The 22,917-nt window shown below is 46.3% G+C and overlaps 7 protein-coding genes across 7 annotated transcripts; 5 read left to right on the forward strand and 2 right to left on the reverse strand.

Moving 5' to 3' along the window:
• The first annotated feature begins 10 nt into the window (after positions 1 to 10).
• Positions 11 to 2,025, forward strand: LY89DRAFT_713875 (uncharacterized protein). The gene is made up of 6 exons (XM_018218085.1): positions 11 to 376; positions 458 to 598; positions 651 to 926; positions 978 to 1,222; positions 1,283 to 1,551; positions 1,610 to 2,025. The coding sequence occupies exons 1-6, from the start codon at positions 181 to 183 to the stop codon at positions 1,656 to 1,658; spliced, it is 1,176 nt and encodes a 391-aa protein (XP_018077763.1). The 5' UTR covers positions 11 to 180; the 3' UTR covers positions 1,659 to 2,025.
• A 5,054-nt stretch (positions 2,026 to 7,079) lies between these two features.
• LY89DRAFT_181611 (uncharacterized protein) lies at positions 7,080 to 8,016 on the forward strand. Its single transcript, XM_018205614.1, has 2 exons — positions 7,080 to 7,494; positions 7,551 to 8,016. Exons 1-2 carry the CDS (start codon positions 7,205 to 7,207, stop codon positions 7,717 to 7,719), a joined length of 459 nt encoding a protein of 152 aa, XP_018077764.1. The 5' UTR covers positions 7,080 to 7,204; the 3' UTR covers positions 7,720 to 8,016.
• A 3,124-nt stretch (positions 8,017 to 11,140) lies between these two features.
• Positions 11,141 to 11,845, reverse strand: LY89DRAFT_181632 (uncharacterized protein). Its single transcript, XM_018205615.1, has one exon. It carries the CDS (start codon positions 11,686 to 11,688, stop codon positions 11,269 to 11,271), a length of 420 nt encoding a protein of 139 aa, XP_018077765.1. The 5' UTR covers positions 11,689 to 11,845; the 3' UTR covers positions 11,141 to 11,268.
• Positions 11,846 to 12,267: 422 nt separating this feature from the next.
• Positions 12,268 to 12,928, forward strand: LY89DRAFT_181603 (uncharacterized protein). Its single transcript, XM_018205613.1, has one exon. It carries the CDS (start codon positions 12,380 to 12,382, stop codon positions 12,767 to 12,769), a length of 390 nt encoding a protein of 129 aa, XP_018077766.1. The 5' UTR covers positions 12,268 to 12,379; the 3' UTR covers positions 12,770 to 12,928.
• A 1,851-nt stretch (positions 12,929 to 14,779) lies between these two features.
• LY89DRAFT_777167 (uncharacterized protein) lies at positions 14,780 to 16,949 on the forward strand. The gene is made up of 7 exons (XM_018222116.1): positions 14,780 to 14,954; positions 15,219 to 15,362; positions 15,413 to 15,553; positions 15,608 to 15,886; positions 15,943 to 16,181; positions 16,244 to 16,512; positions 16,563 to 16,949. The coding sequence occupies exons 2-7, from the start codon at positions 15,233 to 15,235 to the stop codon at positions 16,630 to 16,632; spliced, it is 1,128 nt and encodes a 375-aa protein (XP_018077767.1). The 5' UTR covers positions 14,780 to 14,954; positions 15,219 to 15,232; the 3' UTR covers positions 16,633 to 16,949.
• A 638-nt stretch (positions 16,950 to 17,587) lies between these two features.
• Positions 17,588 to 19,861, forward strand: LY89DRAFT_728163 (uncharacterized protein; the record flags this gene model as incomplete). The annotated part of the gene is made up of 1 exon (XM_018219239.1): positions 17,588 to 19,861. The coding sequence occupies one exon, from the start codon at positions 17,588 to 17,590 to the stop codon at positions 19,859 to 19,861; it is 2,274 nt and encodes a 757-aa protein (XP_018077768.1).
• A 1,732-nt stretch (positions 19,862 to 21,593) lies between these two features.
• LY89DRAFT_728164 (uncharacterized protein) lies at positions 21,594 to 22,135 on the reverse strand (the record flags this gene model as incomplete). Its single annotated transcript, XM_018219240.1, has 3 exons — positions 21,594 to 21,774; positions 21,850 to 21,990; positions 22,050 to 22,135. The coding sequence occupies 3 exons, from the start codon at positions 22,133 to 22,135 to the stop codon at positions 21,594 to 21,596; spliced, it is 408 nt and encodes a 135-aa protein (XP_018077769.1).
• Positions 22,136 to 22,917: the final 782 nt, after the last annotated feature.

Genomic DNA, 22,917 nt, shown 5'->3' on the forward strand with positions numbered 1-22,917 from the left:
TCGTCGGTACGTCGAGGTGGTCACACCAATTCTCACCCCCCCTTTATTAGCTATCGGGCAGCCGTGGCCTGAGTCTGTAAGGCCACCATTTGCGCAGTCTTGAATTAGCAACCACGAGTACATGTTGGTCTTCTTTGCGAGTGTGAGTGAAGATGGACGCAATGTTTGTTAGCTACAATAATGGCACAAAAACGAAGAGACGTGGGCTGGATCCACCCCAACCAGGATGATACTTACTCCGACAATCACAGTGCCGAGGGGGCCGACAAGTCGCAACAAATGAATACCGTCACACATCGAGGGCCAAGATTGAGACACAGCCCAGCTGATGGTGGTAATCTGCCAACTGAGACGATTAGCTCGGAAGATGGGAAAGGTAAACTCCTCGCTGCATAGTCGACTGGACATGCAAAATGGAACCTTTTTACTGTTCAAACAAGAACTCACTCGATCTCAGTACATGGTACGCCCAGACTGCCAGGTCTTGCAATAACGCAAAGCGGTAGTGGATCATTCCAAAGCTCCTCGCCACAGCGGATTCGGTCAGAGTCTCAACGTGCGAAACCAGATCCTGCCTCCCGCTTGGACTATGAAAAAGGTCAGCGTTCAGGTTCATATCGGTCCTGTCGTGCATACTGACCAGGCTATAGTACACGACTATCCTCTAGGGACACCACGCCTTGCGGCATTCATGAATTCCTCGGACCACAACGCTGTATATCGACGATTTGGACGTCTGTCTGCACGACTTCTGGTCCAACTCGAAGTGGAATTGACCGGTCTCGAGACAAAACTAGACGAGCTTGACAGAAAGGACGCGGCGGACAAAGTGATGAAAAAGAGGCTGCGGGGATATGAGATTGAGGGAGATGATGGTGCTCAGACTGAACTTCTCAAAGAGATACAAGAGAAATTGAGCCAATACTGTAGACCACATCATAAACTCTACTTCGAAATTCTATACTGACTGAAGACAGTTGAAGTACTGCTCTACGAGAGCCAAGTCCGCGCACTTGAGCCAGCACCTCCACGACATCATCTTGGTCTTTTCGACTACATGCGGAATCGAAAACCTTTGGCACCGGATAGAGACGACTTTATCCTCCATGTAGAAGATTTTGTATCTGTTGCCAAAAAATCCGAAAGCGGTACGCGTATTACAGATGTACTCGAGATCTTCATGGCTTCATGTCCACGTATTGCTAAGTTCCTCCACTTGAAGGTAAGCTTCGAACTTGTTATTGAAAGGGACGATGAGAAAACGAGCTAATCCCAATGACAGCGTATCCTGCAGACCAAGCGGGAGAGAGAGAAGATCGAAGATGACACTGTCGATCAGTACTCTGAGTTTCGGTTTGGCGTCCTTAACAAAGTTGTCGCTGTTTCTGCAGCAGTATGCACTCTTCTTATACCCGTGATGCTGTTGTTCCTAGTGGACATGTCGAAACAGGCAATGGCGTGGCTTGTGTTCGTGTTCGTGCTTGCGTTTTGTGTCATGGTGAGTGTGGTTACAGGTGCCAGAGCACAGGACATTTTCATTGCAACTGCTGCGTAGGTGTCCCGAGACAGTCTAGGAAGGGCAATGGACTATATGCTGATGGCTTTTTAGGTACGCTGCTGTCTTGGTGACATTTCTGGGCAATTTGAGCCATGGATAGGCGCAAATTGAGGGAAGGCGAGATGAATGGTAATTCGTAAATGGGAATAGTAGCGTCGGAAATCGACTCGTAGATGTGGTTTCTGGGGTTTCTGGTGTCGGCCGTGTGGAACAGCTATGGCTGCGATGTGGTGTAGAGATCGGAAGGCTAGAAGTCTTCGGTATCGTGTGATGAAGGAAATAAGGAGATGTTGGCATGGCGGTTTCCTAGGCATCAATTCTCGCAATTTCTGTTATTTATGGGCTTCACCTCTCTTTCGTAACACTCTCTAGGTGTGGGTGGGTTTAGGATCATCAAAAGCTCATATTCTTCGTGGAATACATTCGCGTTCATTGTGTCAAGATGTCGCAGCTGCAGGTTGTGATGCTCTCAAGAACAATAGGGGTTGAGGAATTCTATCGCGAGAAATTTGGCGGCTGAGAGTCACGAGAAAGCTAGGCCATATTGATCGATCACATGATGCCAAAAATTATTATTCTTTTTGGAATAATATATTTATCAATTTCTGAAGTAAAATGACTATGACTGTTTGTCGTGCACACTGCACAAGAACGTATAGAGCGAGAGCTCCAGTTGTAGTATCGCATTAAGTCTCAAACAAGCCCCTCATTGGTTAAACCCATGTTCATATTCAGCGTTGTTTGATACAAGTACACTGGTAGGGTTTTCTTGCTGGAATTTGTGTTCCCATCTCTTCCAATATCTTTTGTGCCATGCACGACTTGCTCGAAATACTGTGCAGTTTGCTCTTCAAGTATGCCCATTCATGTCTAAATGGTGACTTCACCTTCCACCCAAGTGTAAGCCTCGTCACTTGAGGTCAGCCTTGCACCGCAAAAAGATGAAAGCAATCAAAGACGTAAGTCTTGAGATTCGAACCATGAGCAAGGAGCAAGGAGCCTCAAGCTTTGGATACTTTCTAGAATAAACTGAATACACCCCAAAATGAAAGTATGCGGCAATGGGCTAAAAAGTCAGATGAACGGGAAAGCGAGGGTATGAGGTTGGAGGCCATACGGCACATGCTTCTTTAAGCATCGTACGTCCTCTATATCAGAGACCAACTCAACGTCCCCGATATTCTGGAGCGGACGGCCTAGTGTATTGTTACCTCCATTGGCCGGCCCAGAGCAAGAATGGTAACAAGCACTTGCTGTCTATATTCCTCATCATTTCAACATCGCTCGAAGATATGTGTACCTCTCTGTTAACCAAACAATCCGCATCAAGGCTCCGTTGTAGCACAGTTTAGCTCTCATAGACGAAGCATCTGCGCGGGAAGTTGATAGCTGGAGGTGCTGTTCGGTATGAATATTGAGGTCGCTCTCGTTTGAGAATTGCACCTTTCGAGGCTGCAGCTTTCGAGGCTTAAATGGAGATTGGTGGGATACGTAGGACTCTGCGCTCACTACAGATAACATTCGCTTGAATGTAAAGGTAGGTAGAGAAGTGACCGTCCTCGGGACTAGCTTACCTAGCTCTCAACTCATGGCATGCCTAGGCCTGTGCATTGAAAGGCACAACACTCCTCCGAGGATCTATGTTCGAGACTACCTTCAGCACAGAGCTTGCCAGCAGATCCACGGCCATTCGACCTAATGGAGGTGCAAAACTTGCTTTCCAGGAGCCTGATATTCTCTAGAAGGACGACATCCTTTCGGTAATGAGCTCGGCTGCATATGTTGGTGCTGACAGAAAAGTTTCGTGTCTCCTCCTACAACACTTGACATTTGTGCCCACAATATTCGAGACAAAGTCGGTGATCTTCGTACGCTGTCGAAGAGGTCCAAGACACGTCTTTCTGGAAAAGTGGCTCTATCGTTCTCGTTCTTGCTGCGTCACAATTGCAAATGTATGTTGACAGGGGCGTCGTGCGTCGTGTTGCTTGCCAAAGGTTCGATAGCGAAGTAAAGCTAGATATGCATTCGTCGATCGAAAGATCCAATTTGGATCCACTTGATTCGTCTTTCGTAGTGGCTTCAGTTCCATGGACCCATCATGTGCCCACATTATCGCCAAGCAGAGCTGTTCTAACCAAACGCTTGCAGTAGATGTTCAAGCGTCGTATCGTTTACTCAATCGCCAGCGTGCTTTTTGCTTGTTTCGAAGGTCTTCAAACTCTCGCCCCTCGCCATGAGAAGCTGCAGTGCGTCCTTTCAATTCTCAATCTCTGGATTGATTGTCAGGATAGTTTGGTTGATGTTTAGAACATCGCAGATTGACAGGCAGAACCAGCAGCTTCAGTTTTGCGGCGCAGTTGTGAAGAATGGCGACCTTTCGAAGATCTCTGGCTTGGTTGCACTGCTATATGAGACGCTTCAAACTTCAGTAATAGGTAGATTCATCACCGTATGGTGATATAGATGTGTTGGAAGACAAAAGTGATTGAGGTAGCAGGGAACATTGTGCTTGTTGAGTCCGATTTTCTGGCACTAAACATTGGACATGACTCCCATCTCCAGACCAAGTATGGCATCAGCCTAACCCCTCAATTTCTAGCTTTGGAGATGACTTTAAGCAAGTGAACCCTCGATAGGGTCGAGTTGAAGGGGCGAGCTGGGAGTGGACAATGCTTCAAGTTGCTGAGAGAGGCAAGGAGGTAGTCGTGCAAGCTCGCAGGTGCTCCGTCGCTGCGTACATCTCCCCCCAGCTATCCAGTCAGGATACTCATCATTCAGCTCTGTTGAACACACGCTTGATGCCTCAAGACGAGAGCAGGTGTTTTGCTGGCAGAAGCATTGACGGCAGAAGGCATTCTTCAAAGTTAGCAGGCACTTCTCGGAGACCTTGCAACATAGCGGCATCAAAATGGCACGGCTAGACAGGAGGATTTTCTCGATTGATGCGTGGTATTTGGAAGACACCCTCCTCGGATGGGAAAACAAGTTGGATGACTGTTGCTTCTGAGAGATGGTGGACAAAGGTGTCGATTAATGCAGTGTTTGGCCTTCTGCGAAACAGAAAAGCCAGCGATTCGACGGGAAAACCAAACGATAGGGCGAATTGGAGTTCAGGACTTGGAGCTGAAGCTACAAGTCTCTTGAAGAAGGCAATCCTGGTTGGCTGAGCTTGTTCCTGAATCTTCATAGCACTCCTTTGAAATGAGGAAGGACATGAGGCACGGTCGGGAAACGTGGTAAGATAATGTGCTTGAGCAGTCGTGGCTACCGATGCGTGGCAGAGCTCCATCCTAGTCCCGCTCAAAATCATATCTAAGCTAAGAAATGGTGGTTTGGGCACCTCCAGCGTTGTGGAGCTCAATGTGCATCAACTCTGCTGTGAAGAATGCACATCATCAGAGCTTCTCCACCAGACTTCTGCATGCGCCGGCAAGGCTCGGGCTTATGTTATTATAAGTATGATATCTTGCTCCTTTGGAATTTCTTTCAAATTGACCTTGCGAAAGTTTTTCATTGGCCAGTCAGATCTTCGGACATTATCTCAAATGAAGTTAGGGTATTCCATTCGCCCAGCACCGATTAATCAGGCTATTTTCCCCTTAGATGAACTTTCTTCCTACTTTTGCTTTCTCCTAACAAGGACATTTCCTAGTCTTTTGTTGCTACCTCTCTTTTCCTGTTTGTTGCTTCTTGAGAACGCAAATCTGTCAGATATCACATCATACAGGTTGCCTGAGAGCACACAGTGAAGCGGCAATTCAAACTCTTGGATTGGTCTGACGCTCGACCTTCCACAAAAAAGAATTATGCCACGCACTGGGATGGCGGCACCGCAAATGGCACACTTTTTCGTACAAAGATGCATTTCGCCGAATGCCGTTGAGGATATCCTTGGTCGGACACCGACTTTCCGTAACAGCGCAATTGGCAGTGGTCTGAGATGAAAAGGATAAGAGATATTTGGGCTCCGGCCACGTTCGAGGGAAATAAAATTAATTCTAGTATCCCTTCGAAATAATATATTTGGGGAAAAGAGCTTTTGAATTGCATTATAATTGTCCAAGATTTTGACAACGTCATCTCGAACAGGATGTGCTCCGACAAGAAAAACTGGATACTCATAGCGAAGGAGTTGCTTGCTTGCGATACTTGGTACGACAAAGGATTCATGGCTGGACACTCGATCCTGGTCCCTGCATCGCCGGCGAGCTGCTTGCGATAGCAGAGGAAATCATGGATGGCTGCCTTTGGTGAGTCTGTGCGATCACTAGATCATTAGATTCACAAGATTCATTCAATCACTCATGCACTTGGAGAGCCGAAGACTAGCTATTTGTATCTTGGAAAGTCCTAGCAATCAAAGTCTTTCCGTCGCAAAGTCCTAGCAGATTTTCAACTGGGGCGACCTATGAGCACGGCCCTCTCAAAGGATTCTCAGTGAGAACTTCTCACTGCAGCCGGGCGTCTTCATGCCAGGGAGTGCAATATTTCTTAGGGATTATGGTCACGCTTGTCTACTTCCAGTCTTGGATATGCGTTTGAGAGAGCTGGTAGTGCCATCTATTGTGAGGTCTCTCGAGACTTTGAACAGCAAAGTCATGCACATGTTAGTTATCGATGTTGTCCTTAGACCGCGTTGAACCTCATAAATTTACGCTTCATCTAAGGCCATCTCCACCAACGTTGAAAAGCATCTATTACATTGCCAAAACTTGTTCGTAAGGTGAGAGAGCCTTGGGTGTGGCACACTGGATTTACTTGCGCGACTGAGTGTTTCAGTCGAGGATGTTAAGTTTTTTCTACCGCTGATATAATTTTCATTATTCACTTCCGGGCTATCTAATATGCATGACTTCTGCCTATGTCTTGGTAGGTCATTGAGGCAGAGCTAGACGCTTGAAGCCAGAACCTTCTTCTTAGTACTGCACTCCCACATACTTCGCAACAGAATCCTTCGAAATTAGATTGAAAGAGATCAAATGACTATTAAGTGTAGCTTTGGATTCAACATACGAGAGGAGACGTTCAAGGTGAGATTTAGTAGAGCACTTTCTGCTTCGTAAGGAAAGAAGAGGAGATCTAGAACTTGATGTTCAAAGACAACATGTCAGTTGTATCCGACTATTTGTAGCACAGATATCTCCACCTCCAAATCGAAGCTGTCTTCCGACTTACTCTGGAGGGGCTCAATTTGATAGACACGGACCAAATTTGTTGTCGTTTTACCCCACTACTGTATCACATACCCTCCAAAATCAAATTTGGAAGTGGAGGAGATCATATTGAAGCAATTATGACGTACCAAAGCTTCTACTGACATTTTGAATTTGGTCCCGCTTCATTTTCTGGCCCCCACTCCGCCCCACAGTCTGTTTCTCAAGGCAGCAAAGTCCTAGTAACTATTATTGGAACAAACATCCAACAACAACTACCAGCATGCAACATTCGATAGCCCAATACCAGAATGGCGGGACGACATCCCAGCTAGGCAGTCATCGTTTCACATGAGGTGTCTCCATTTCCCGCCAACATCTATTCTTACATCCACGACTGCTTCCTACACTTTGATGTATAAACATCTCTGAGCACCACAATTTCTTTGATACTGTGTTTTCGGGGCTCACTTACCCCGCAAGACTTCACGCCATGCTGGTTATCAATTCCGTTGCCGTTCTTGCATGTCTCTGGGCCACTAGACCGGTATTTTCTGAGCAATGGAATGGCGCCAATGCTCAACAACCACTACTTCCAACGTCTTCATCACCAGCCCGCAACTACAGCGTCGGGTTCAGCCTGTCATCCTCATATGGAGCAGCAGCAGTCATAATCGATGATGTCCTCGATGGAAAGAAGACCATGACATGGGTAGTGCATGGTGACACTGCGTATCAGAAAACCATGGCGAGATTATCTCTGGAAGAGTCAAGATATCTTGCGTAAGTGCTTCCCAAGCCATTCTTTCTCGTAAGGGTGCTAAAACTTCTCCTCCAAGACCACCGTATGATGATATGCAAGATTACTTCAACAACGTTCCTCGCGTGCTGGCCCGCCGAGCTCTGAAAGCCAACATGCAAGTCCTATTTGGGTATGCCATCACGAGGAATCAGACCTGGTGTCGGGCTGACCTGGTTAGGGAATGCTGTGGGACGACACAACCCTGAGTTGAATACTTCTCGCATGGATCTTCTGTTTTTCAAACTGGGTCAATGGCTCTTGGAGATGTTTCGATGATACGGATCTCATACGAGAAGTAAGCTACTATATTCTCATTCGGATTCAATCACAACCTCAATATGATTCCTGAATTCCTGCTTGCTTCTATACATTGTTCAGATCTGCAACAAGGCGCTCTGGCGAGCCAATTTCATTGCAAGGGGTTTTTCGGAGCCGTGTCCATCACGCGATAGTCCTCAACAGTTATGCCACCCGAAGCAACCTCCTCGACTTTCACCGTAGGATATGCACCGCTTATTTTCGTCTTCGTGATATAAGCTGCTTATTGTCGGCGTGTCGCGATAAGCCTACTTCCGGCCAGCGTCATACATTAGAAGGAAGGAAGAAGCATAGCTGAGGCTCCAGAATGAACAAGAACCAAGGTCCACACAGCGAGCACTAGCATATTCTGAGGCTCGCATTTCACTTAGCGCCCTAGGCATCCAGAACACAGGAGACTGTTTGGTGCAGTTAGGTGGCTGGAAGTATCATCGAAGCTTCGACGCCTTCGGTAGCGATCTTTTATCCTTGCTGAGAGGCTGATGCGATACTTGCAGGCCCTTGCAACCCACGACATGCGGGAATGGTTGGTGGCTGAGACTGAGGACACGCTTAATAATCATCAACACCCAGCCTTATTGGCCACAGCTTTCTGCTTGCAGCGTCTGAGCACTGAGATAAGGCTCAACGAACAGGCTCCAAATATACCACGGTAGATACAACGCATCCTGGCCATGAAAGAGGATTTTCTATACCCGCGCGCAACGTCTCGACAATTTCATAACATATTCCTTTCCTTTCTGTTCTCAAAAGACTGGAGGACTCGTTTGTTAAGGCCGAATCGCGTGTCATTACCAAGCCTCAGCCAACACTGACTAGGGCTACAAAAAGTTCTTGCCAGCGACAGAACCACTTCGCCAAAGATAGTGTGATTGGGCGCAAGTGGTTAGGCTGAATCGTCGCCATCATCTATCACCATCGCAATCCAGAAATAACGAAAGACACCATCACCCACAACACGCTTGATCCCAAGACCAACGCGAAGAAAGAAGCGGTTTTCTACGTGGTCTTAATACACGTTTCAAAGCTCTTCGGCTAAGAGGTATTTGGCAGCACACACAGAACCGCCTTTAGGACAAAATTAAGGCTGATAGGATCAAGCTTTGCACGCTGTATCCAAAGGTCGAACCACTCCTAGTATTAGAGATGGCAATACGCAAGAAGCGTATAAGTGACGAGAGTAAGGCGGAAGAAACCGCCAAGAGAGTGGTAAGAGAATTCTGTCTCACAGCTTCGCATATCACTGACTTCGTTTTAGACCAAGCGAAAACAAATTCAAATTGATTCAGAGCCAACGGAAGTTCTACGTGGATATCCTCAATACCCTGTTGGAGGGAAGGATCATGATGGTAAAGGAAAAATTTACGCAGTCATTATCTTCGAGAAATATAGTGAGGTAGGCTATGTGACTGCCTATGAAGAATGTTTTGATACTGGGCCTAAACAGAAAGGCATCACGGTAATCTGTTTAGAGGATGGGGAAGATTGTATGATTGATGGAGCCATTGTGAAATTTATTCGATAAGAGCCGAATCTTATTGCTCGTCGCGAGGCACATTTTGACGAAGATGTCTGTATCCTGGCCATGTGAGGCTGAGCATAAACGTATCAAAATGTATTGCTGGTGTCTCCATGTGATTTTCCCTTGATACAACGCATGACACCTGGTATTCCATATAGTCGCGGAACTCTTCCATTTGCAGCGTGAATAATGCCATCACGATCCGCACCTAGTCTAAATTAGCAAAATCAGGCGATGGGAGGTAAAGGGTTTATTACAGTCTTCATCCACATAGTTGCGATTCGAAGTGGAAGCTTTCGCTATCACATACTTTGTTAGACGCCTGTACTGCGGCCAGGTAAATACAAAGGTGCCGATTGATAAGTTTCCAGAAAATATAGACAGTTTTGGGCAGGACTCTCCACCCCCTGGTTCTCCCCTTGTTATATACAACAAGCGACTCTTCTCTCCAAGTCCTTCAAGGGAAGTGTAGAGGCCTTTCATTTTGAGGATTAGGAACTCCACGAGCGGGTGCTTTCCTGTAGCTCTGTTAATAACTGCTTGCTATTCTCAAAGTAGATAATCTTGCTTACCGCTTCGCGCCTTCGGAGTCTGAGGCAGTATTGATGGAGCAGAAATCTGCAGACTTGGAGACCATGACTGACCGCGAGAAGCTTCCGTACAGTGGCGTTGACCTGTCTCTGATCAGCATCGCATTCCTCACCAAAGATGATGATATACTCACTCGAGGTAACTGGATTATGAATAGCCTCAGAAGCTACAGGTCCACCATCCCATAAGATCGGGTCTGGCAGTTGACGTTGGCTTGTGTGTGGACTGCGATCGTGTTGTTGCGGTACACTCTTCTCTTGCCGAGTTCCTTAGAAAGATAGGTGGGGATCCGCCTCATTGAGTATTGACTCTGAGTTCAATGACTTTCAATGTGGGTCTATTATCTCAGTCTTCGTCGATAGATAGGTTTATAGTCAAGCGGAGAACAGTAAATCATTGACTTTCTTCACGGCTTTTCATCTCTACTAAGCCAGACAGAACATATAACTCTGCAAAACCCCGAATTCCCTGCAAGAGAGAAAATAAATACATCAAGGTACATGAAAGTTAATACTTACCCTACAGCATAGAGGACCGTCCGCTTTGATACTTTCACTGTTCACTGAAGACAGCTACACAAAGCTCCTGATATGCCATTATTTCCCTGCAGTACACATGATCTGATCCCACATGTCCTTGGTGACTTGCTCAAGCTGACGGTGGCTCGAAGAAGGAAGATAGGACCACGGTTTATGGATATCGTTTGACCATAAAAGAACTTCACTAACCCCAAATCCGGTCTCGTTTTCCATTCCCACCACAGAGCCTTGTCGGGCAATATACTGTTTGCCGACAGCCCCGCTACTTCCTATCATGACTTGCAGACTGACTCTGTATATTTAAAGCTTCGTGCTCGTCAGATCGCAGCACGGTAGGCTGAGGGAGGGTAGTATCGAAGAGAGGAGAGATTGACGAAGAGATTCTTCTGAAAAAGAAGATCGTGAGACATCTTCAGAGATCGTCGTTCCTGTTGGGCTCTTCATCCTACTAGATGTCAGGTTACGCTGGTGCGTTCCACGATGTTCGACTGCTTGATCGTAGATTCGTGCTATACGTCTGCTTGCCATGTGAAGGGTAGGTTGTATGATATAGCCGGCAAGAAAGCCAAGCTGGTCGTTTGCGTAGTGGTACAGTCTCGGAGTCGAAGACGGTGTTGATGAGACCCAAGGGGTTGGCTCAACGACGATTGTTTCGTCCAAACTGGAAGATGTCGCTCAGACTCTCTGCGAAACGTTTGCATCAGGACAGATGATGGAAGTTGGGTATGATGTTTGGCATAGCTGTTTCGTTCCTTGGTTCTATTCCGAAACCCAAAAGTATTCTCCTAAGTGACTTGATGCAGATTGAGATACTGTCGAAAATGTAAAGTGTTTTCTGAATCCGTGAACATCTCAAGCATGTAAGCTCGACTTTGGCACCGGAGAACGTTGCGAGGTCTGCCGCATATTTCGAAGATGACTTGGAGATCCGTATTGGTGACACGATACTCGACCGCGAGATATTTGGAGGTAGTTGATGTAATTTCGAGATAATCGAGATCAGAGAAGATTATAGTTAGCTGTATTGCCAGTACCACATCGAAGATACATGAGCCGAAAGCCAGAACGCGTTTGGAGAAAGAAAAATTGACAAGTCTGAGACTAGTTCGGATGATGGCGAGTGATATGTGTTTTGGCCCTTGCCTTTTGCCTCCACTTTTGTCTAGAACAAAGCAGAGCAGTATTCCCAGAACTGGAATTTCCATATCTTCCAGCTTACACTTCCTCCTCTTGATCCTGCAGAGCTCTCCAAGAGAGCTGATGCCAGGGGTAATGGAGCCGTTCACCCTAGAACCCGATGAGGCTTGGTAGTACGAAGATCAGGCGCAACATGATAGGTTTGAAAGCCACACCCTCACTGCCAGCCGAAGTCCTAAGGCAAGCAATCGTGGATTCGAATCATCGGCTCGGCAGCGAGCATTCCAGGAGATATAAAGGGGAGACTACTAGTCTTACTCGCAAGAAAGTCGTTGTCTCCGGATCACCGAAAGCTCTCCACGAGAACGTACAGAAACAATAATGCTTCGAATTATCGGACGGTATCCTTTGGCTTGGACGATGGAGCGTTCATTGTTTGAGCTGGCAGTCGCGGAGCGAAAACACCTTTCTCCTTCGGCCCTTCGGCGCATTTGCTGGCAAGAGCCCCCAAAAAGCATAAAAGCTCGCTCATCCATACAGGATCTAAGAGGGGAGTGATGGAGGACAGTGTTCGTTCTTGATTCGAGGGTTTAGAGACCATCACTCATTAGCCACGCGCTCGCTGCCTGTTGGTTTGAGGGAAGAAGCGCCAGCATTCCGACATCATAAATACTTGCCTTCCCCTCTGCCGTCTTACTCCTCCTTCTACAGAAAAAATCTTACTGCAACAACGGAGAAAGGATCCTAAAAGGAACCTTAATGGAACGCTCAGGGGCATCCCGGAGGATTCCCGAGATAGGCAAGCCGAATTACCCCTCTTCTTCCGCTGATGTTCGACTTCTTTTACAGAAATGCTGCCGTACATGGACTTTGGAGCTTTTTTCTTGCCGCTGGATGAGGACGGTTGTCACTTTGCTGGTCAAGTTGTGCTTGCAAGTGTTACGTGTTGGTGCACCGTTTGCAAATCCTCAGTGGGATTGGTTCAAACCCGATGTGCTCATGCAATCTATTCTCGATCGGAAAACGCCTGCAGGTGCTGGCTTCAAATGGCAAGTCTTCAGAGCGTTTGTTTCAACCGTGTGGGATGGTTCCTTGAACCTGCTCGTGGGGGTTTTCTGTTCAGGCTTCTACCACTCGGTCGCGATTTGACAGCCTGAAAACTTATTTTCTTTTTTTCACCCTCGTGCCATGCACATTTTTATGCACAGGTATTTGAACTTGAGGACAAAGAGGTCGATTTCCCCAGCTCCAAGAGTATCTTTAGTCAGATTCACGCTCAAGCTTTTGTAGCAAAGAAGTGATAGCCGTGTCAAAGTTTATGGCAGGTCACTCGACCTTCGAAATGCCTACTATCTCAGGGTATAATCACGGACAGCGACTTCGACGTGCGACACAAAAGAAAATGACTGAGGAATTTCCAAAAACTTCAAACACGGACCAGATATTTGTTTGAGACAGCAGGTCCGACTATAAATCTTCTCTTTCCTGACCACAGTCGTCCCGGTGGACTGGAGTCGTCTGGAGTAGCAGTCCTAGCGGTTCCGAGAGCGGCATGAAGGCTCGACCCGTCGAAGAATTTATGCAGCAAAGCCGGGCGTAGCTCGCCTCGCAGCAGTGCTCTATCAATTGCCATGATCTGAGCGCAATCAGCAGGCAACAAGTCAGCTGCTTGACTTCACGATGGTTGGCCGGCTGCACCAAGCACTGTTCCAATTTCTCTCTCTCGGTACAGTCGTGAGAGGCATTGTAATTTGCTCCTCGGTGAGTGTATCCAAGTGACATACAGCATCGGAGTCTCGCTTTTGTCCAGCAGTCTGCAGTGTTTTCCCTAGCAGATTAGGTCAGCCCAATAATTCAGCACTTCGTCAGGACTTGAATATTCTTAGCGACTCTGGACTCTCCTCGATATCCTTTGCGTTGTCACACAAGCTGGGTTTCCTTTCAGGAGATTTCGAGTCACTTCACGGTCTCTTACTTCAGTTGAAGCTCAATTTGCCCCCCTCACTCTGAGGCCACAGAATACTAGGTCAACTCCATGTCAATATCACGACCTTAGAGTGTGATTCTGTTCGCCTATCGTAGCCTCTTTATCACATCGTCCAGAAACACTCATCAGCTCTATGATCTCGTAGCTTCTTCGCTCGGGCGTCGACACTCTTTCTCCAATTGTATTTTCAACCTAGAAAAACATCCTGAGACTGAAAGAACAACTATAATCGGTGCACTGTCTTGGCTTGGGTGGAAATTGTATGTAAGTAAGAATTTCCAACTTCCACAGTTCGGTTGGCCATATAGCAGCGGTGTGCGGTGTCATTCTCGAGGAGGCTGAACAAGTACATTACGTTTCGCTTCTACGCCAACGACTTGTTAATGAATTCTACACTGAACAATTGACTGACGATGCAGGTAGACAACACTATATTTGCTTCAAGTATTATATAGAAGGGATTTGCTCATCCAAAAATCGCTCTTTACGACCAGAAGCTCGTCACCTTTAGATCGTGGGAAGTGAAAATACAACAAACACAAGCTCCAGCATATGGAGATCTGAAAATGCAGTCAAGTCAGGTACCGCTCGTGTGTGAAGGTAACATCGAACCTGGATCCGGAGATCCACCTCCAGTGCGTCTGACTACTTCCAGTTGTCTCTTCCGTTGCTAACGAGAGAAAGCCCCCCGACGATCCGAAGCCTTCCAAATCAAAGAAACAGCTAAAGGAGTATGGCGCAGAGAAGCAAGATTAACCAAATGAACATAGTGGTTAGCACTTTTGGAGTTTTGTTCTTGGTGTAACAAAGCGGGTCGTTCTTCTCTTTGGTGGAGGTATCATGTTAGTTGAAGTTCTGGAACAGCTTGTAATTAGAGGTAGTTTAAGTAATAGTACGAGCGAATCGAGGCATCAATATGATGTATTGTGGCATACTAAAGAATGTGAGCTTTGATAATAATATGCAAGGGACAGTGAAACGATATCATGCAATACACAGAACAGACTTTCTCGTGATGTCGCATCATTCGGCGAAATTAGCCTTGCGATCCAGGGCATGCCATAGGGAAACTTTGGGTCGCCCGTCTAAGCCTATGTGTCGTACAGCGCTTCCCTGAGTACATAAGGCCTGCCACCTCCCCTCCGAAATGTGGAATTTCTGCTTCGTTTTATCCGCCCAAATCACGCCGTCACATTGAAACTTGAACCCTGCCCTCTGGTAACCAGTCAGAGTAGGGTGAAAGTACCCATAAAATAAATCAACAGCCTCGCAGATAATTTGTGTTACAGTAATAAGCTCTAAAGGTGTCTTGACTTGATTTGTTCGTTTGTGAAAACTTCGACAAAGGTGTGTGTGCTACATATTCCAATCTTCCACGCCTCACGATACGGCCTTGGGCAGAGAATATCACCGTGATTCAGGCGTCAACCCTTTAGATGACCCATTGCATTGAGAAAAATCGCTATAGACGATATTGCGAGTGCAAACATGTCTCTTAAGAGGTCATCACGATGTCTCTTCTTGCCCGTACGACCACGGGAAGCCATGGCCCACAGCCATTGCTAGAAGCTTACGCCCCCAATCATGACAGCGCTGAAAGAGCAATCCCAGTTCCTTTACAAGACATGCAGCCCGATGTGGGGGTACGGCAACGACACCCTCTAGGACAACCCGTACAAGTAGCGGAGGAGCTCGACACTTCTGGACGCTCTGAGACGACTTTGACATCGGAAAGCAATACCTTGGGAGCTTCAGGTGAGTTATTATGCGTCACCTTATGATCAACGATTGCTCATACATAGAAGAACCCGCGTCGAAAAGTTGGTCGATCCTAGGAGCCGGCCGTCAACTTTTGTCGAGACTAACCCATCCATTCCACCACCATGATTCAGAGCCGCCGTCAATGATATGGCAACAAGAGTATGAGAAAGTCAAGCATAGGAAAAGTAAATAATTATAGCACACCCTTGCAGATTTTGAAGACTGCTCACAACCTATAGTCGAGGATTCCCCACCATACATGCCACGATTGGCGGCTTTGCAAGATAGCAACGATAGCTTTTGTATCTTTCGCAGATTCGGTCCCGCAGCAGCCCGTCTCCTATTGAACAAAGAAATAGAATTGGACGATATATCAAAGAAGTTTGACGCCCTCGACCATGCCGACGATAGTGATCCGAACAAAAGATACAGGTTGAAAGGCATCGAGCATCATGAAAGCTGGGACGATGAGCAACAGAAGTTATTGAAGGTACTCGAGGAGAAGCTCAACGTATATTGTAAGATTCATGTTCATTACTCGCTGAATTCTGGCTGACAAGATATTCATTGACAGATGATCTCTTGTTGAAATATAGTGATGTCAGGGATCTCAAGCCTGCTGGTTTTCGCAACCATCGATCTGTTTACAACTATGTCGTCAGAAATAGACCGTTGTACGAAAAAGAAGCCGCTTTCCTTCACGACGTCGACGACTTCGTCTCTATGAAGAGATCTAGCAGCAATGAGACCCATAGCAGAGTTGAACAATGGCTCGAATCATACATTGCTAGACGACCACGAACTTGGCTTCATGTAAGTTCCATACATCTTGGCGCGATGCTCTCAATAGTGTGAATCATCCTGACCTAATCCAGAACTTTCTCAAAAACAGTCCCGAAGGAAGGAAGAGTTCAAATCAACTTGTTCATGGCTTTTCTAAGAATCGCCTTGCGATACTCGCAAAAGTCGTCGTAGCCTGCTTGGCCATGTGCACGCTCTTTATCCCAATACTCCTGATGTTTCTGGCAGACCTGACTAGAACCAAGATGGCCTGTGTTCTGGCAATCTTCGTATTTATCTTCATGATTCTGATGTCGGTTCTCGTTGATTTGACCCCTCACGACTTTTTCATCGTCGTCGCAGCGCAAGTGTTCCCGCAATTCTCTCTGAAGTCTTCATGCTGATGGAACTCAGTTACTCTGCTGTCTTGGTGGCACTGCTTTCCAATCTGACTCAGGGCTCCGCATCTAGCGCCTCCAAATAGGGGAACTTTGCAGAGAGCAGCATTTTCTGCCATGGATTAGGACGGTACGTCTAGGCCTTGCTTCTCCCTGAGTAGGAAAAATGATCGAGGCGGCCCTGTTACGGCTATTGAAAGCTCAGAGATGTTGAGAGTCTGCACAGAATCGAGGTCTTTGAGGGTCTAGCGTTGAAAAATCTGATCGTTGACCGCCTTCGCTGGAAGGCGTCCAGCATCTCGGTCCTGGCTTTGTCATTATGTCACGGTTATGGAGTATAAAAGTCATGATGTTTTCGGACTTTGTCAAAGTCTTTTGATATTAGATTCCTGGATACTTGAGGTGATTGTCGTTGAAAGAAAGAGGAGACTAGTCACGAATCAGTCCCACTTGGTCGATCACGTGTTGACTCCCTTCAAGTTCCAGGTGAACTTCTCAAGTCTTCAGTTTCAAGATTCTATGATTCCTTCTTTGTATATAGTTAAATTTGGATCTAGTTTCACACGTTTCTACGGAGATCAAGAAAATCCATACGCCAAGTTGTATATTATTCGTGGAGTGCAGAAGTGCACAAGATATTCACTCCCTTTAGCGAACATGGGAATAGCAGCAAAAGTGGGGGCGGTGAGTGATTTAGGGGCGGCTAAATATATCGCCTTCCTGTTCCGATTCAGATCCTCGCTTTCCTTCAGTATCTTATCTACAAGTCTCTGCATCCACGATCCTAAGCTTGGTCTTCTTGCCCTCACGTTACATCAAAGATGGAGTTCATAGGCAGCGAACATATTACATTAACTTTCTTCCCCAATTGCTGATATGCGCGCGTATGATATCTCGTGTTGCAGGGGCCTAGTAGACAACCATGTCAAGCTATGATAGAAAGAAGTCCTTATCTCAAGTGAAGATATTTGAACGATTTCTCGAATGGTCGCAAGTTATTTCGGCCATCTTTGTACGGTCACACAATACAAAACCGCGAACATGTTCAAGAGTCGTTTGTCAAGATGCTTTTTACTTTTCGCCAGTGCCCATGCATACATTGATCGACGGAATTTCAACTCAACCTTGTTTTCAAACGGTACGCTTACAGTAGTTGACACTGGGATCGAGTATAAAGGAGAAAGCTGGACAGCGTACGAAGATCTTACCAGAATCGATGGTCAGCTCTACTTCGTATCTGCCAGCGGGCTGACCAGAAATCTCACCCGTCACCTCGAGCAATCTTATGACCCTATCCCTGGCACCGGATCAGTCCAATTCTTTCTGGGTCTCAATCAAAGCGAAGTGAACTTGGCTCTACCCGACCTTCTCGCAGATGAGTTACTCAAGGACGGTGAGCCTGTGGAAGCACATGTTCGTGATGCGGTGCCACAAGTCATTTTCACTTATCAGTCGTTTGTTGGGAACGTTCAAGCCAATGACACCATGTTCATCGATGCTTATGGATCAACGAACAACGTTGCTCCTCTCCACGGGATGACTATCCAGTCGCAATCTTACTGGAACTACTCGTATGATGGCCTTGTTGGTGGCTGGCAACCCATTGTTCGAAAGCTTTGGCGACTATCACCAGATTCTGACAATTGGCTCGAAGTCATCGCGTTCGGAGACGCCGATTCAGTTGAACCTTTTATTGTCAAGACTTGGTTCCGATCTACCCTCGTAATCGATGGGAAAATCCAGCAACAGCAATTCTCACGAGAGTATCCAGCCTCTCTTCCTGCTCGGCCCAGCCCTCAGTCTCATGATTTTTACAGTGCTTTATTGCGCTCAAGCGACTACTGGGACAACTATCTGGAGGATATGTCTGCTCTCACACTTCCTGATCAAAGCTGGGCTGACTTTACGAAACACACATTTGCAGTCGAGCTTCTTGTACGATATGGTGGCAAATATCCCAAGTATGGGTTTTATGATCGTAATTATGCGGGATCTGAGTACGATGGCTTCCAAGATATTTTCACGAGCTCCGTCATGGCCAACTTGCTCTGGGGTCGCTTTGATCAGGCGCAGGCAGTTATCGAGAACTACTTTGATTGGTTTGTGAGTGATACTGGAGACATCAATATGAGAGGACCAGAAATCCCACAATTTGGTCTTTCATTATCATTGCTTGCTGTGTACTCCCGATATACGGGGGACGCAGCATTGCTCTCCAAATACGAGGCTAAGATACTCGCCTGGGTTAGCATCCTTGAAACACTTCACGACGAGAGCTTGACTTTGTCAAAGATGGATCCGAACTACGGTCTCATCGCAGGATGGAGCGAGTCCGACTCTTGTCTCTCCAGCAACTATACCTTTTATATCGCTCCTTACTGGAATAACAATATCAACGCAGCTCGTGGTCTCAAAGACCTGAGCACCCTTTCGTTCTTCAACTCCTACACTGCAGAATGGTCAACCAGAGCATCCACCATGATCAACCAAACTATTTCCACTCTTTTAAGCGTCGTAGACTACAATATGACCCCGCCGTATGTTCCCGTCCTACCCATCACCAATGGAACTGTCAGAGAATGCATGCAAACCCAGTCCGAATGCCAACAAATGTGGTCCCATCGCGTTTACTCCGAGATGCTGCAACCTGGCATTCTTCCCGCAAATCTAGCGAACATGACAATAAACTCCATGCGCGCAAATGGGATCACATCTCTTGGCATAGTCGCCAACGTTGGTCTAATCTCCCCTGACTCCCGAGATATCCTCGGCTTTATATCTTATGGTTACGCACAAGCACTCTTGCTTCTTGACCGCTCAGACGAATTTATCTTTTTCATGTATGCTCATCGGTATCATGTCCACTCGCGCGGACAGTGGATAGCTACCGAGGTTGCAGGTACTGCTGGTGGAGTGGGAGATGAGAATCCATTCTGTGTGCCAGCTGCGATGACAGCCCCGATTTTGATGAGATTGGCACTGGTTATGGAGGATCCGGATGAGGAGATTCTGTATCTTGGGCGAGGAGTTCCAACAGCTTGGTTGGAGACTGGGAAAGAAGTTAGCACACAGCAAGCGCCAACGAGGTGGGGGAGGGTTGATTTCTCTATTCAGATGAGTGAGAAGTTGGAAGCGAAGATCAGATTCCAGGGAGCTCCGCCACTTGAAGTGCGTGTTAAGATGAGGTTGCCGAGGAACCAAACTCTGAGCTTTGTTACTGTCAACGACAACGCGACGCTACCATATGCTGAAGAATTGGTTCTGGACACGAGAGTCTTTGCAGAGCCAATTGACATTCAAGGCATTTTCCAATAGAGCAAGCATTGCAACAGAGTCAATTAATTATCCAGTCTTAGCTCAAAGGCATGGCCATGAAAGTATGACGGAAATGATCTGTCCTAGCCTATAAGGCTTCGGGCCGTGAAGGAGAAATAAGCGACATATCGAGTTACATGCTATTATCACCTTCCATGCTCTAATGATCCGAACTTAGATGTGACTAGGATGTCAAGATCGTGCTGAGTAGGGTAGTGACTGTGTCGCCAGTGTCAAAATTTAAAGCAAATCATTCCAATTATTTATGTGCAATAGGAGTTCGACTTTAGCTATACGTATATTTAGAAGTTAAGAAATTCAACAGACAGGATTCTGATTTATTCAAGAAGTACTGAAACAACGAACCTTGTAACATAAAGCCCAACATAGTATTTGTGCTATCAAGAACTGCCGTGTTTTCCTGGGTTATTTGCTGGCAGGTCTCTTCTGACCTCTTCAAATCCCAATTCCTGAACTCGGTCTGTCTTTTGTTGATACCAACTGGCCTCGCTTGAGGTGGAGCCGTTACTATACCGGCACATGGCAAGTTCCCAGTAAGACATATCTCAGCCACCAGCGCCATCGCCGAGCAACTTGGTTGCGTTTGAGACACAGTCTTAGATATGTGTTACGTACTACGTGCTATTTAAAGAGACATCGGCGCCTCAAGTCCAGGGTCTCTGCGCTTGTTCCTAGAATTCGAGATAACGCATTTCTGTTGTAATGTCTTTGATTACCAAACCTGGGGATTCTAGTGTAATTTTCTTGGTGGAGGCTAGGTCGAATATGTGGATTACTATAATAGTCCTTTCACTTACAAATCCCTCCATAATTATTTTTACTATATAAATCTCAAACAAATTTCATATGAGTTTACTATAAGATGTTTGTTATTAATGTAGACCCTTCATAGATGCTGCTGTTTGGTATGCTTTTCTTTGATACTGTAGCGGGGTAAGTGCGGGGTAATTTTCACACGCGCAACACCTTCAAATTGACAATGCGACAGTGCTTTTAGCTCGACAACAACAGCAAGCAATGTCATACCAGAACTGAAAAGTTGTTCAATGAATTAGTCTGGAGTCTGGAGTAAGATTGTGAAGCTGCTAGAGACACAGAATAGAAGCTTTTTCACCAGATTTCTCTGGACACTTCTGAACGTCTTTGGTTATCGATCTCAGGCTTAGCACATATTCTTGCAACATGTTCTATAATTACTGTGTACAGTACTTTTCGCGAAATAATTGATAACAGAATTGTTACTTATCAAGTCTTAGGTTCAGCGCATATTTTCGCTAAATGTTCTATTATTGCTATATATTTCTTACGAATCAATTACAAGGAGAGTTGTCAATTATAGGTCTTAGGTTTAACACATATGCTTGCGATATTCACGCCATATGCTCTATCATTGCTACTTACTTCCTACGAATCAATTGCAAACAATGTTGTTAAGTATCAGTCTTGAGCTCCGCACATGTTCTCCTTATATTTTCTGTCATTGCTATGGAGTCCTTACGAAACAATTCTCATTAGAATGGTTGAAAATCACAGTCAAGAATTCAAAGCGAGTGTCCCAGTACGTAGTCTCAATTTATAGTCCCTAATTGTCCGAAGCTATTTCAGGAACGGTTTCTCCTCTCTGCATCTTCTCGATGAACAAATGGCATTCAGCGACATGGCTGAGCAGTTGCTGGTAGGTGCCAGTTCCTGGGGCGGCGAGAGCGAGTGTTTACTTGAAGGACGTATAATAATCCAACGGCGGGTCGTTCTCTTGCTCCTCGTCCTCCTCGTCTTCTTCTGCCTCCTCTCCATCCTCTACTTCTTCCTCGTCATCCTCCTCGGTTTCTTCTTCGTCCTCGTCCTCGACTTTAGCAGCCTTAGTAGCACGGAGACGTGCGCGCTTAGCCTGGCTGTTAAAAAGTTAGCTATTGTCTTATCCCTGTAATGATAGAGGTCATTCAGGAACTCTGAATATCTGAACATACGCCTTCTTTTCCGCCATATCCTTGAACTTTACCAACTTTGTGGCTTTCTTCTTGTCGGAGCGGAGTTGGAACTTCGGATCCTTCTTCAGAAGCTTTGCAGCACGGTACCGAGCTGTGAGGTCGGCTTGGTGGTCATTGTATCTACAACAAACATCAGAAACTGCTCAATATCTTCCTTGATATGGATAACGGAAACATACTCCTGTGTCTTCTTGGTCTTGGACTTGCTGGCGGAGACGGAGGCGGCGCGGGTGACCGCGGAGCGGGAAGAGGATGTGCGAGTCATATTGTAAGAGTGTGTCTATCATATTGCAACCGGTCAGCTTCCGTCTCGAACAATCTCTCCTAGGAACGCTCTTTAGAAACGACGTACAATTGTTTGCTTGATGGTTTGACTTTGTGAATGACGGAACGGAAGCTATGCTCTGTCAGTCAAGCTTTTGTTCCTTGTTGAGGCGGAGTCCTACAGTTCGTTGGTGTTGAAGAAAGAAAATCCGGACTTGAGGAATCTGGGAGGTAATATAGACCTAGAACTAGTGTGAGTGCCTCGTATTGTCGGCCACGAAGTATCGCATCGTGGATGTGAGCTATGACGCGAGTAGGAAGTAAGGCTAGGCTCTTGCCCCAGACTTTGTACCTTATATAGTAGAGGGGGAACTATGACGCGAGCAGGAAGTGAGGCTACGATCCGCGGGATTCCGCTGAGTTCCGGTGCTTGAATTTCTTTTGAGACTTATCAAACAGGTATCTGTCTATTGCAGAGGGTCTGAAATACATATCTCACTGTGAGAAAATTGAGTACGACCCAAGTCGAAAGGTGTTTTGCGAGTTTGATTGGTAAATAACTATAGCAGAGTTTCTCCCACTACTGACAATAACTTCTCCTATACTACCAGTATGATGAGATTAGGATCCCGCGGTGGATTCCTGATATCAGATGTCCTTTTGAGAGTTAGAACCCGGGGTTCATGTTTGCACGGGATCCAGAAGCCCTATCTCATGGTGAGGACACTAAGTCTAGTCCAAGTGGCAAAGTATTTTGCGGATTTGAACTATAGACAACCTTTC

This window comes from Mollisia scopiformis (assembly GCF_001500285.1).
Source record: "Mollisia scopiformis unplaced genomic scaffold LY89scaffold_2, whole genome shotgun sequence".
Taxonomy (NCBI): domain Eukaryota; kingdom Fungi; phylum Ascomycota; class Leotiomycetes; order Helotiales; family Mollisiaceae; genus Mollisia; species Mollisia scopiformis.